The sequence below is a fragment of the Ricinus communis genome, chromosome 10 (genome assembly GCF_019578655.1).
Source record: "Ricinus communis isolate WT05 ecotype wild-type chromosome 10, ASM1957865v1, whole genome shotgun sequence".
Lineage (NCBI taxonomy): Eukaryota > Viridiplantae > Streptophyta > Magnoliopsida > Malpighiales > Euphorbiaceae > Ricinus > Ricinus communis.
In genome coordinates this window covers 18,514,868-18,528,586 of record NC_063265.1, presented here as the reverse complement: position 1 = coordinate 18,528,586, position 13,719 = coordinate 18,514,868, and the positions used below count along the sequence as shown (strand labels likewise).

Below are 13,719 nucleotides of genomic sequence, written 5' to 3'. Positions count from 1 at the left end.
CAATTCAATATACGTTTTATCTTTTAAATATGAAATAGAGAGTTCTGACTCTTTATATATAAACAGTCAAATTTTATTGTCTACTCTATAATACATAAATGCATTATAAATTTTCCAAGTATTTGATTTAATTAATATTATAATTTTTATTTTTTTTTAGTAAAAATTAAAAATAAAATTAAATAGAAATTAAAACTACGAATGCTTATGAAATAAAAGTAAGATAAAAATAAAATATAAAAATATATTAATAAAATATTTAATTTTTTATATTTAAATATTTTTTAAGATATTCTTTATTATATAAATTATACTCTTTATTTAGTCTCCAAAAACTGTTAAAATAACTTTCATATTAAAAGTATTATACTAAATTGTTGAGGAAATGAACACAGTGTAATGTACACTTCAACAATGAGTATTAACTAGTATGTTGAATGGTATAAATAGTTGATACATATATTAAAACTTTTCTATAGTTGTAAGAGAATATTATAACTTGATCCGGGTTTGAATATTTAAATTTTTTTTAAATTTAATACTTAATCTTGTTGGTGAAATAAATACATAAATATCTTGTTATATTGAACAAATAAAATTGATGAGATAAAACAATATTACAGTAAAATAAACACATAGTATAAAATATTTTTTTAAAATTATACATATATATATAAATATTACTATATATAGTGAAAAAAAAAATAATACAGAATTTAAAAAATTTATCATTTATTACAATAAAGAATTTATTTTTATTCATAACTGATCCAAATTGGGACTGTAATTTTTTATTACTGTATAAATATTATTGCTATATATAGTATAATTATAAAAAAAAATCTACTGTAGATATAGTCTGAATTTGAGATCCAATTCAAATTTAAACATTCACATACCACTTATTATTCCATTAATATTTATAAATATAACTTAAAAATTATTAATAAATAATTATAGAGGTAAACTTACAACTTAAGAGCGTAAAAGATAGACATATATATCCAATGATTGCCACTAGACTTGAAGAACACGAGGCTTCAAGTTTTGAAGTTCATGAGCACCCACCCATAAAAATAAAATTAAAAAACAACACAGAATTAACATTTTATTGCAAAAGATCATTAAAATTCACTTTGTAAGATTCACATGCTTAAAGCTATTTTGTTGTCCTCTAACTTTCAACTGAAAAAAAATAAATAAAAAATAAAAAGATTTCTCTTCCCACTCCCACCAATTTATATCGCTGGATCATGAAATTAAAATAAAATTGAAAAAAGATTAAAAATGATAATTGGATGATATTCTGAAAATACCATTTTGAGAATTAAGTAAGTAAAATTATCAGCATAAGTAAATAAATAGAATCAATCCTCAAAATGCTATTGTCTGAATATCATCCAATTATCATTTTTAGTCTTTTTATTTCACAATTACCCATTCTAAATTTATTAAAGGTATCCTAACAATGATTAAAGTATAAAGTAAATTGGTTTCCACTAACAGAACTGTGATAAACTTATTACCAACTAAGAAGGATTCGGGTCAAACAAAGTATGCATATATTGGACATGTTCATCTAATCTTGTAATAGCTATTTATATGTAATTTGCATGATTTAAAACAACTAATACATGAAAATGACAGGCTGTAATGGATAACCAAACTTTTATTTTTACCAGCTTTAATCATAATAATATTTTTAAACCTTTTTTTAATTCCTTATATTTTTAATACATTATAATTGCATTGTAATTAGAACTTTCTTTTTCATTGTAATTACTAGTAATGTCTTCTCATGAAAAGCAATAAAATTAGTTAACAGCTTCCATATATATATATATATATATATATATATAGAAGTTCTTCATCTAATCTTCCATAATAACGAGATTTAATTAGTCAATTAGTTAAGACATGAAATCATAAAGATTATAACGGGAATGAGAAGTTGTAATTTTGATTGGATTTGATCAGACGAAGTGATGGAATCAAGAATCTAACGATGTATAACAATCAATCGACAATAGTACTGATAGCACCTGAACAAACACACCGTCATGATCTCAAGACAGTTGGAAATAGAATGCTCAACTCTCTCACTCACCAACGACTAAAAAAAATTTAAAGTGATTAGCGAAAAGGGTATCTATAAATTAAAGATTTTCCTTTTCTTAAGTGGGGCTCTCTAGTGGCCTATCCCTTTCCAAATTAAGTCTACTTAAATTAATTGATTACTTTGGTAAAGAGTATATTCTGGTACTTTTTTTATTACCCAAATTTAAATTATCATCTAAACTTTTAAATTAGTAATGTATATTTTTCTAAACATTTCTTTTTAATTTAATAATACAGATACAATAAGAAATTATAAATCAATCACGAGTTTATATAATTTTTATAAATGAAAAATTTGTACATAAACAGTTTATAAAAATTATATATAAACCCATAATTAATTTGATGTTTCATAATTAATATGAAATAACAGTTTCACTTGTTAGTGAAAGAAGACCGAGTCTCCCTCACACGCGAGCAATTGGCAAGCAATAGTGGGTTTATAACCGCAGGTTTGTCCTAAAAATATGGTAAATCCTTTTACCAAAAGATCCTTAAAATGGTGCTTAACAGAGCTAATTCGGATTAAGAAAATCTTAACCAAGATTAGCGGTGGATTAATTAAAAAGTAGTCAACCATTAATTCTGTCCCAAATGGGTCAGCATGTCCTTCCGCTTCTTTTGGATAGTTAGTTATGAATGTCACGTCACGTCACTACTCATTCAGACAAGTGCCTTATCTACCGTTAGATCCTTGACTCCATCACTTGGTCAACAAGGGCTCTGTTATTAGTGGAGAAATTGAAGGTATATCAATAGTACTAACAGCACCTGAACAAACACACCGACATGATCTCCAGACAGTTGGAAATAGAATTCTGAGTTGGCATGTGTCCCCACCTTTCTTTGCTATTTTTTCCAATGAATTAAAGTGATTAGTGGGATGGGTATCTAAATTAGAAATTTCTCTTCTTTTCTTTTTTTAGTGGGCACTTTGTCGGACTAATTTACCCCTTTGTCATCCAAATTTCTACCAATTTATTGTTGAGGGTATTTATGGAATCAATTTAAAATAATTCCTTTTTGGGGATGATTGTATTAACTTGATTCTTCGGTTTGGACGGATGTAAAACTTTTAAATGTTGAGAAAAAAGAAGAAGATTAATTAGATTATTTTATTAAATTATTATTTATATTTTTCCTCAATCATATAAAATAAATAAAAATATATATATAACTGGTTGTCTTTTTATGTATTAATTTATGCAGCTAGTATTATTATATTAATTAATTATAATTTTTAATATAATTATAAATATATAAATATTATTAACATACTATAATTCAAACAAGTATATAAATTATATATTAGTATTATACTTATGGGTTAAACGTATATATATATATCAAATGCATTAAATCTACACGTTAAGAATATTTTCTCTCACAACGTTTCATGGTTGTTAATATTATTTTCAAAAATTAAATAAATATAATGAAAATTTAATAAAAATATAATTAAAAATATGATATAAAATAAAAAATTTATTTATTTATTTTTTAATATATTAAGTATATTTATATAAGGAAATATTTAAAATATAATTAATATTTTTTAGAGTTAAGAATCAAGGTTTAATTAACAACATAAATTATTAGTTAACATATTGTGTTATAAGATTACAATTATTATGTATTAGAAAATAAAATATTAATTAATGTACTTTATGATAATTCAAATAAAAATAATAAAAATATAAAAATTACATGTCATCAGAATATTTATGTGTTAAGTAAGTACATATATAAAGAATTTTAATATGTCAAAAATTCTATGTGTTACATATAAATTTTATATATATTTGATATTAAATTTTTTAAAATATATGAAACATAATATTAAATTTAATGTTATGAGAATCTCAAAAATATGATAAACATACTCTAGTATATAAGATTATAAAATAAAATAGTTTTAAAACAACAAAAATTTCTAAGTATTATTTTTAATGCAAACTATTGGACAATAAATTTTACTTTTTATTTAAATGAAAAAAATAAAATTATTATTGAGACTTTATTTAAATTTAAATAAATAGTTATAACCAGATTAAATTTATGAATATATTATTTATTAAGATGATGTTATAAAATATTAAAATAGTTAAGATATATTAGTATTGCTTTCATTTTGTAAAAGGCTAAATTCTCTTGAGTGATCTTAATGTTAATGCTATATTGATGCATTTATTATTTTATATGCTAGCTCTAAGACATTGAATTTTAAATAATTAGAGAGAGAAAAAAAAATATTTTTTTAATTATTGAACTAACGGTTGAGACTAGAAGCAATAAGCAATAGTATTGTCATTCAAATATTAAGTTATTAGGAATGATTTATAAAATATGAAAATAGAAAAGAAAAAAAGAAAAGGAATGGTTAGATTTCCAAGAATGACCTTGGCAGCGAGGATGAGGTTAGATTAGGAAATACGGGAAATGAGGAAGGATAAATGCGTCCTTGGAAAAGAAGCTACCAAAAGTGAGCCAGCTGTTGCGACCGAGAGAGTGACGCGTCATGGGGTCCAAAGATAATATAATGAAAACAGACGGCCATGATCACTCGAGAATGAATTTGAGGTTCATTTAAGTAGAATTTCATTTGATGCCAATTTGCATTTGAGTGTTTTTTCCTCTATTCCTTTTCTGTTATCCTTTTTTTTTTTTTAAAACAAGAAGGCGGGGACCTTAACGCCCAGCCACCACTATCCTTACCTTACACAAACCACCAACAAAATCAAATCAAAGGAAAGAAAGAAAGAACCCCTGTTCATCGAAGGTAATGTCATTCATTTTTAGTTATTTTTTTTTGTTTCTAGTCTGCCGGTGAATCAGAAATAAGCAGTTATGTATTGTATAATCATATCTGGCTTATGGAATTGAGATAATATGTCTGCATATTAACATCATTTGCATTCTGATGTCAAAAGGGTGCATCAAATGGATTTTATGCTCTTCGAAGATTGTACCCTTTTTCTTTTGTCCATTTTGATATAGAGTTGTTGGCATTTCTGTGGCAGACATAACGAGAAATGGCAGATGGTGAGGATATTCAACCTCTCGTGTGTGACAATGGTACCGGAATGGTGAAGGTATTAGTTATATCTATATATGCGGATCCTTTTATATTTGATCTGATGTCTTGAATGTGATGTTCGGTTTTTGGATATTAATGGAATTATAATGCAGGCTGGCTTTGCTGGAGATGATGCTCCAAGGGCTGTGTTCCCTAGTATTGTGGGACGCCCTCGCCACACTGGTGTGATGGTAGGTATGGGCCAAAAAGATGCCTATGTTGGTGATGAGGCTCAATCTAAGAGAGGTATTTTGACTTTGAAGTACCCAATTGAGCATGGAATAGTTAGCAATTGGGATGACATGGAGAAGATTTGGCATCATACCTTTTACAATGAGCTCCGTGTTGCTCCTGAGGAGCATCCTGTTCTTCTCACTGAAGCTCCTCTCAATCCTAAGGCCAATCGTGAGAAGATGACACAGATCATGTTTGAGACCTTTAATACTCCTGCTATGTACGTTGCCATCCAGGCCGTCCTTTCCCTTTATGCCAGCGGCCGTACTACTGGTCAGTATCTATTGCTTGTCACCCTATCTCACGTTATTATACTCTATAATGGAATCAGAGATCAGAAAATTATGTTTAATTTGAGAAATAGAAATGTTTTAGCTCGCAATGATTTAAGATTAGCCAATAGAGCTGAATTATGTGATCTAATATGTTTGTGATCAATGTGCTGTGTTTAGGTATTGTTCTGGACTCTGGAGATGGTGTGAGCCACACAGTTCCCATCTATGAAGGCTATGCTCTCCCGCATGCCATTCTGCGACTTGACCTGGCAGGCCGTGATCTCACTGATGCTCTTATGAAAATTTTGACTGAGCGTGGTTACTCTTTCACCACCACTGCAGAGAGGGAAATTGTAAGAGACATGAAGGAGAAACTATCCTACATTGCTCTTGATTATGAACAGGAGCTAGAGACGGCAAAGACCAGCTCATCTGTCGAGAAGAGTTATGAGCTGCCAGATGGGCAGGTTATCACCATTGGCGCTGAGCGATTCCGTTGTCCAGAGGTCCTCTTCCAACCATCTATGATTGGGATGGAAGCTGCTGGCATACACGAAACCACTTACAACTCAATCATGAAGTGTGATGTCGATATTAGGAAGGATCTCTACGGCAATATTGTCCTCAGTGGTGGCTCTACTATGTTCCCAGGCATTGCTGATAGGATGAGCAAGGAGATCACAGCATTAGCCCCCAGCAGCATGAAGATTAAGGTGGTGGCACCACCAGAAAGGAAGTACAGTGTCTGGATTGGAGGTTCCATTTTGGCATCCCTCAGCACCTTCCAGCAGGTACTGTCTGATTCTACTCATACTGATACAGCTTAATGTGGTTTTGGCTAGTACCTTATATTACATATCAATATTCCTTACATTCTTAACTTGATGATTATTAGTTAATAACTTGGGAACATTTGTTTCATTCTTAATTTGATATGCAAATCATATAGATGCTTCTACATTTAGCTACCCCTACAGGACAAAAACATTCGGTTGTCAAAATTTAATAATCTTGACGTTTGCTTACATCTAAAACTATCAGTTCATGAGCTAATACAGTGTCATCATTTTGGGTGAAACTGTTCTGATCTGACTGGAAAAATTTTCCATTGATCTTGAGTGCAGATGTGGATTGCAAAGGCAGAATATGATGAGTCTGGACCATCAATTGTCCACAGGAAGTGCTTCTAATAATGCAAAGCATAAAGCTAAAGCCGGAACGCATCCTATACAAAATTCTTTTTTTCTTTCTTCTCTTTTTGTTTGCAGAAGGCTTCTAATCAAGTGGTTGCAAAAATTTTCTCTGTTTTTACTCTTTTATATTTTGTTATTTTTCCATCTTCTGTTTTGCTCTGTTAATGTCTGGACACCAAAGATGAGGGCGAGTGATAAATTTTCAATATTCAATTTTTTCATTTATTTGGTTGTAGAAGCATTGTGTATTTTGTAACTGATTTGGTTTGGGTTAATTTAAGGGATTCATTACAATATTGTTTCTTTTAAGAGTCATTTTACTTGAATAAAAAGACAATAATTATATTCCTCCATGTGTTATCAACAACTCAATCATCATTTGAATGACAATCCTTTTTATGGGTAAGAAAATATCCCATTTTTCAAGTATGAAATTAGAAATATCATTTTATATCCAATTTTTGTCAAGCAGTAGGCATTCTGCAACTTCAGGTCCCTGCCCCGCCACTGCACTTAATGGCCACTGGTAATCAAGTCGCTGCTACGATTTCTTTTAGAGTCGGCCTTTGGTTATAATGAATGTGAATCTTACTTCTGCTAGCTGGGATACATGTTGCGCATCTATATTGCCTACTTTACATAACGTGCATGCCTTCTAAGTATAAATTTAACCATCCTAACATCATATTTGATGTCACATGAACTTGTGTTATAAATTTTTTATCTTTAATAAAAAATAAAGTTAATATTTCTTTCTTAAAATTTTAGTGAAATAAAATACAAATATTACTAAATTTAAAGCAATTTATTATTTTATTAATAAATTTTTATCCAACAAATCTAGTGGCTCAAAATACTTATGAAATTGGTGCTAACATACATATTTTCTAATGATAAATCTAAATTACCACTGATGTTATAAAGATTTTACTTTTTAATAAAAGATAAATTAATATTCTTTTTTTTTTAAATCTAGTATAATCGATAAAATAAAATATAAGTATGACTTAATTTTTACCAATATTACCTTTAATCAGTAAAAGGAACAATTTATTGTCTTAGTAGGTTTTTATCAAACAAATGTAATGAATCCCCTAAATTAACCCAAAAATGAATTCCTTAAATTAACCCAAACCAAATCAAATAAAAGGGTCCATGACGAACATATCTTAAAATTTTTATCTTTAATAAAATGTAGAATTAATATTTTCCTTTTTAAAATCGTGTGTAGTCAAAGAAAAAAATAGAAGTATTGCTGAGTTTTTCATCAATATTACCTTTAACCAGTAAAAGAAAAATAAATAAAACTAATCGCTCAAAATACCTACCTATGGTACTGGTGTTAACGTTGATGTCTTTTAAGGATAAATCTAACCATCCTAAATTGTCAGTTGACATCATAAAAAGCTACAAAAAGTTAACTCATTGTGGATCTTCCAGTAATACCTATCCACATAACACAAAAACAAGACTTGTAAATGAACTGCTTCTGTCCCATGTTTATGATTAAGGTGGAGGGTGGAGCTACTTTTCTACTGTTTCTCCTCGGACACAATTTCACAAATACAGGGAAATGAAGAAGGCTGCACATCAAGGCTCCAACAACCATTATAAGAATAAACGAGAAACAAAAAAAATAATAAATAAAAAGGGAAATGAAGTAGACAATGTGATTGACTGAGATCAAAATGTGCAAAAAGAAACTCGAGATTAAATCCCTTTCCTCATTTTTAAGAGATTGGAAAGAAAAATATCATGAGCGCTTATGGTACATCATTTTAAATTGCATAATGTGATGCCACCACCTGGTGAACTATGGGAACTCCCATCAGAGGAATCTGATAGAGTTTCGAAACTCTGCTGATTGGCTACTAGGTTTTGACTCAAAATTGCAAAAACAAACTCAAAATGTGATCTATCAGTGCCTAAAGTGCCTCACATTGGTAAAAATCAGTGAAACGCCGTACTTGTTGCAGCAGTCTATGGCATCCTTGTCCCTGATGCTTCCACCTGGCTCTGCAATAACACCAACGCCAGCTTCACATGCCTCTTCCACTGCATCATTCCAAGCTGTCCAAGAACAAGCCATTTTCAGCACATTCATTAATACATGTGGAAACTAATCCTGACTCCTGAATTATCTCTAGCTAGTAAGAGCTTATAATCACCGAAGAAGATTATGTAAACAATCAGGACATGTTAGTGGTCACGTATTAGTTGCCTTATGGTTCTAATTACAACTTATTCAAGTTTTCTGCAGCATTGTCGAGACATAAATAAAATGCAGTTATTCTGTATGAAAAAGAAATTACCAAATGGAAAGAAAGCATCACTAGCCAAAGCAGCTCCTTTAACCTCATCTCCTGCTTTTTTCAAGGCTATTCTCAAGCTTTCCAAACGGTTTGGCTGCCCACTTCCCATGCCCAGCATACAGTTATTCTGCCCAAAATGATGATCAGAATGAGAACATCATTGCAATATATGCCAAAACTTTCTTTTAAGCAGAAGTTCTAAAACCTAAACATCAGAAAAACACAAACCTTTGCTATTACAATGGCATTGCTTTTTACATGCTTAACACACAGCCATGCAAACTGTGCATCATTCAGTTCACTTTCTTGTGGAGTCTTCTCAGACATGAAATTGAATTTTATATCTTGGGGAGTTAAATCATCCGAATCCTGAGCTAACCATCCACCACCAACTTGTCTTAGTGAAAGCTTTCCTTGTTCATTCTTTTTTGCCTCAAGGATCCTCAATGTCTTTGATTTTCCCCGTAGGACCTCAAGCCCCTTTTTGGTATACTTGGGAGCAACCACAATCTCATAAAACATACGAGTTTCACCATCTGTTGGACTTCTGAACTCCCTAATTTCCTTTGCAAGAACCTAGAAACACAGTCAGAAAAAGAGATATCAGACTACATAACAAAGCTTACCTCCTTATCTGGCCAACTTATCAAATTACTACTAGAGCTTATACAATTAATATTTAGACCAAAAGCCAGACCTTACCTCATCAACCTCTATATTGAAGGCTACAATACCACCAAATGCGCTCACTGGATCTGCTTTTACAGCCAGCCTATATGCTTCAAGGATATCATCACGTGAAGCTACCCCACAAGGATTTGTGTGCTTAACAACAACACAGGTAGGGTTCTTAAACTCTGACACGCAATTCCATGCTGCATCAGCATCTAAGTAGTTGTTATATGACATCTCCTGCACCAAGACAAATTCCATTCTGAATAATAGTAAATCACATAATAGAATAAATAAACAGATTACAAACGATAGCAGTAAAAATAAATTTCCATTGATAGTAGATGTCATGAATGAAAATACTTTGAGATTGTCTCACCTTCCCATGGTGTTGAATAGCTGTTGCAATGCCACCAGCATTGACCTCAGAAATACTCTTATCAACATAAAATGCAGCCTTTTGATGAGGATTTTCACCATAACGAAGAGAACTCTTGAGTGAGAGAGGCACGGTTAGGCTGGGCGGGAATTTATCTTTCAAGCATATATACAACTGTGTCAACCTATGATACTATACAGCTCGTGTGAAATGAAATAAATCCACTGAACTATGTTCATGGGACAGATCCCTATCTGAGTTTCTTTCTTCATTATATCAAAACCTACCAAGGAAATTCCAAAATCTCCAATTCTTTTTATTCACCCCATTTTCTCTTAAACATAAATTGGACATTCAGAAGATTCATTTATTGTAGATCACCCTTTGCATAGAACATGTGGTTCATGATTGCCCGATAATAGTGCTCAAACAAAGTACATCGCTACAAATATAAGTTCAAAAATCTACCTCCTACAGTTTGCTTCCAAAGCCACTCAGAAACTGCAGAATCATAAGAAGCAACATGTTGAAAAGCTTTCCAGGCAAGATTTCTACGGAACTGCTGATCATCTTGGTCGCCTTGAAGATAATCTAGCAACGCAGGATAGTCTTCAGAGTCAACAACCACCAAAACATCTTTGTGGTTCTGTTGAAGACATACAAACCAGATAACATATGAAAATGCAACAATAGCATTAAACTTCTTTTAGCATAATGCTAATTGTATCACTTCTATTGCACTCAGCTCTGCACTTCTAAAAATAATGAAGCAAGCAAAATTATGGCTTTTACTTTTGAAGTAGTATGGCACTTGAATCATCTTAAAACAGTATCTTGCTTGCACATTTTGAATGAAGTTGGTTAATGCATCCTTGTCAAGGATTAAGTTGAAATCAGTTGCACACCATCAGCAAAGTTCACTAGGTCAATAAATTTCTACAGCTATAGAAGAATTTCAAACATATATAAAGAAAGAAATTTTATGAACCTTTGCAGCAGCTCTAATCATGGCAGGGCCACCAATGTCAATGTTCTCAATTCCATCCTCAAAATCAATTTGTCCAGATGAAGTAACTTTATCATAAAAGGGGTACAAGTTCACCACTACCACATCAAATGTACCTGTAGAAAAACTGTTTTAGCAGAAAAAGACTAAAAGGTACATATAAAAGATACAGTGCACTGAAAGACCAGAAAATTACGACCAAGGACTTGTACTAACAGAATTTACAACAACTCACCAATTCCATGTTCGTTAAGAGCTTCCATGTGATGCTTTTGGTCCCTTCTAGCTAGAATACCCCCATGAATGTTGGGATGTAAAGTTTTTACACGACCATCAAGCTTATAACAAGGTAATAAAACTATTATCAGCGTCCAACAGTATCAAAATACCCTGAAAGAAGATGTCAGACAATGCTCTTTGCTACATTCACTTTAATGTTTTGAAGTTTTCAACAATATGCAAGAGAAATTTAGGTTAGACAAGCATCTCAAATGAGAAGAAAAAAGGAAAGAAAGAAAGAAACCACGACTGTACCATTTCAGGAAAAGAAGTAAGCTGCTCCACTTTAGTTACAGATACTCCAGCACTTTCCAAAGAAGATGCTGTTCCTCCTGTCGAAACAATCGTGTACCTTCCAATTCACAAAAGAAATCAGCATGCTGGACTCAGATATTAACTAAAGAAAAACCACGAAGATAAAACAAAATGAAAAACAATAAAATAGTGGGGGAACTACCCTAAGTTTTGTAGTCCACGCCCAAGTAAAGCCAGGTCCCTTTTATCGGATAAAGAAATCAAAGCTTGCTTATTGCCTGAAATCAAATAACCATATATAAGACTATGTAGTATAAAAAGCTTGCACAAATAATAAAATTAATCAACCTCAAAAGCATTAAGGCGTGTCAGACTGAGAATACTGATACCGTATATCTAATTTATAAACTTACCAGAAGAAGGAGATTGAGGCTGATTTTTAGACACTGAAAGGGTTTGAGAATCAGCCATAGCTTTTACTGCACTACAACTGGGCCTCAAAGACGTGGCGTGAACTTGAACGCACACAATTGAAGCCTGAAATTTGATAACACCAACCAACAATTAAAAGAGATAAAGTGAGAAGTATTCAACTTGGAAGAGATAAAATGAAAAAAAAAAAAAAGTTAATAAAGAGGTTTACCGATTGAGTGCAACCAGCAACAGCGGCGGTGACGGCAGACGAAGTACTTCTATGATGATGCAGGCCGGTGCAGGGAGTGCGAGAAGGAAGAGAGTTAGTGGCGGAAGCGGCGGCGGTAGCGGTGGAGAGAGTAGCAGTCAAGCCAAACATACTTTGAAGAATTTTTCTTTTCTTTTTCCTTTTTTAAGCGGTCGCTGCTGCTGACTGCTGTTGCCAAGGGAGAGCAACTTTAGCTCACTCACCCTTTTACAATGACTCTGCACGGATACAAATGACGTAACGTCGACGCCGTTACGCTTTTTCCTCATTTGGTTTTTATAATTTTTTTTAAATTATAAACAAAGTAATATATGATATTTATTTTTTTATATTCTTCTTGGATTGCGAAATTTCATCAATAATATATATTATTTATTTGATTAAGAAATTTATTAATATTTTTATTTGTAAAAGTCTTTAAAAAACCGCATAATGTTTTTAATGAATTAACAGAAATATAAGTTAATTTAAAAAAAAATATTTAAAATTAAGTATTTATTAGAAAAAAAAATCAAGAATTAAATATACTCGTAATTTATTGGCGGATGTTTTGCTAAATTAAGGATCACAAAAATATTTATAAAATAAAATAGTAAAGGACAATTTAATTTTAATTTTAATTTATTTAGAATGACAAAAAAAATATATAATTCTGAAAAAAATTAGAGAAAAAAGAATGATATTGCCCGCAAAAATTGTTATAAAGTAAAGAAGATTTGATGTAGTTGCAATTCATAATTATTTTTATAAGTGAAATTCTAATATTTATTTCCACACAATGATACACATTATATATCTTTAATTGATTATTCTTAAATATAAATTACATTAAGTATGGAAAACTCATTTGATGACAAATTAAAATAATTACAAAAACAAGATCATGTATTTTAGAGATGGCTAAGACTTTCCAATAAGATTGTTTGCTAAGTCTTTACATGAATATAAAATATATATATTTAATTTTTATAAATAGAAATATACAATAAAATGCGATATTTTTATTTATAAATAAAAATAGCAATTAGACCAATTTTAGCCGAGGTATATTATTATTTTTACAAAATTACATTTTCTAATTAAAGTGAAAAATAGAGCTCCAATATGTAATAAGTTAAAAAGGAAATTGCCGCCTTATTGATAACAAAATAACATTTTATTAATTGGACATGAGGAAAACTCCAACCGCATGACCAATACAGCAATAACTTGCAAGTCCGAAACTGAAACCTTAGAAA

General features: G+C 30.9%; 2 protein-coding genes across 4 annotated transcripts; one reads left to right on the top strand and one right to left on the bottom strand.

The window, feature by feature from the left end:
* The first annotated feature begins 4,708 nt into the window (after window positions 1-4,708).
* LOC8267071 (actin) lies at window positions 4,709-7,263 on the top strand. Of its 3 annotated transcripts, none has more exons than XM_048380204.1 (5): window positions 4,709-4,897; window positions 5,116-5,210; window positions 5,308-5,701; window positions 5,881-6,494; window positions 6,823-7,263. In XM_048380204.1, the coding sequence occupies exons 2-5, from the start codon at window positions 5,151-5,153 to the stop codon at window positions 7,150-7,152; spliced, it is 1,398 nt and encodes a 465-aa protein (XP_048236161.1). In that variant the 5' UTR covers window positions 4,709-4,897; window positions 5,116-5,150; the 3' UTR covers window positions 7,153-7,263. The 3 variants fall into 3 exon arrangements, with proteins under 3 accessions (XP_048236161.1, XP_002530711.1, XP_048236159.1); XM_002530665.3 differs by having other exon boundaries at window positions 4,717-4,897; window positions 5,139-5,210; window positions 6,828-7,263; XM_048380202.1 differs by having other exon boundaries at window positions 4,718-4,897; window positions 6,828-7,263.
* Window positions 7,264-8,540: 1,277 nt separating this feature from the next.
* On the bottom strand, window positions 8,541-12,717 carry LOC8267070 (bifunctional purine biosynthesis protein PurH). The gene is made up of 12 exons (XM_002530664.4): window positions 12,443-12,717; window positions 12,213-12,336; window positions 12,002-12,077; window positions 11,800-11,896; window positions 11,501-11,603; window positions 11,248-11,381; window positions 10,728-10,905; window positions 10,260-10,414; window positions 9,911-10,120; window positions 9,437-9,784; window positions 9,209-9,335; window positions 8,541-8,966 (listed from the first exon to the last, which is right to left on the bottom strand). Exons 1-12 carry the CDS (start codon window positions 12,590-12,592, stop codon window positions 8,815-8,817), a joined length of 1,854 nt encoding a protein of 617 aa, XP_002530710.1. The 5' UTR covers window positions 12,593-12,717; the 3' UTR covers window positions 8,541-8,814.
* Window positions 12,718-13,719: the final 1,002 nt, after the last annotated feature.

Bases quoted from the DNA above. Each gene is read 5' to 3' on its own strand.
- LOC8267071 (XM_048380204.1), top strand. From the start codon at position 5,151: ATGGCAGATGGTGAGGATATTCAACCTCTCGTGTGTGACAATGGTACC. The intron at 5,211-5,307 runs GTATTAGTTATA...ATTATAATGCAG, and splicing joins ATGGTACCGGAATGGTGAAG to GCTGGCTTTGCTGGAGATGA. The intron at 5,702-5,880 runs GTCAGTATCTAT...TGCTGTGTTTAG, and splicing joins TGCCAGCGGCCGTACTACTG to GTATTGTTCTGGACTCTGGA.
- LOC8267070 (XM_002530664.4), bottom strand. From the start codon at position 12,592: ATGTTTGGCTTGACTGCTACTCTCTCCACCGCTACCGCCGCCGCTTCC. The intron at 12,078-12,212 runs GTAAGTTTATAA...ATTTGATTTCAG, and splicing joins GCCTCAATCTCCTTCTTCTG to GCAATAAGCAAGCTTTGATT. The intron at 8,967-9,208 runs GTAATTTCTTTT...GTTCTTGGACAG, and splicing joins TGATGCTTTCTTTCCATTTG to CTTGGAATGATGCAGTGGAA.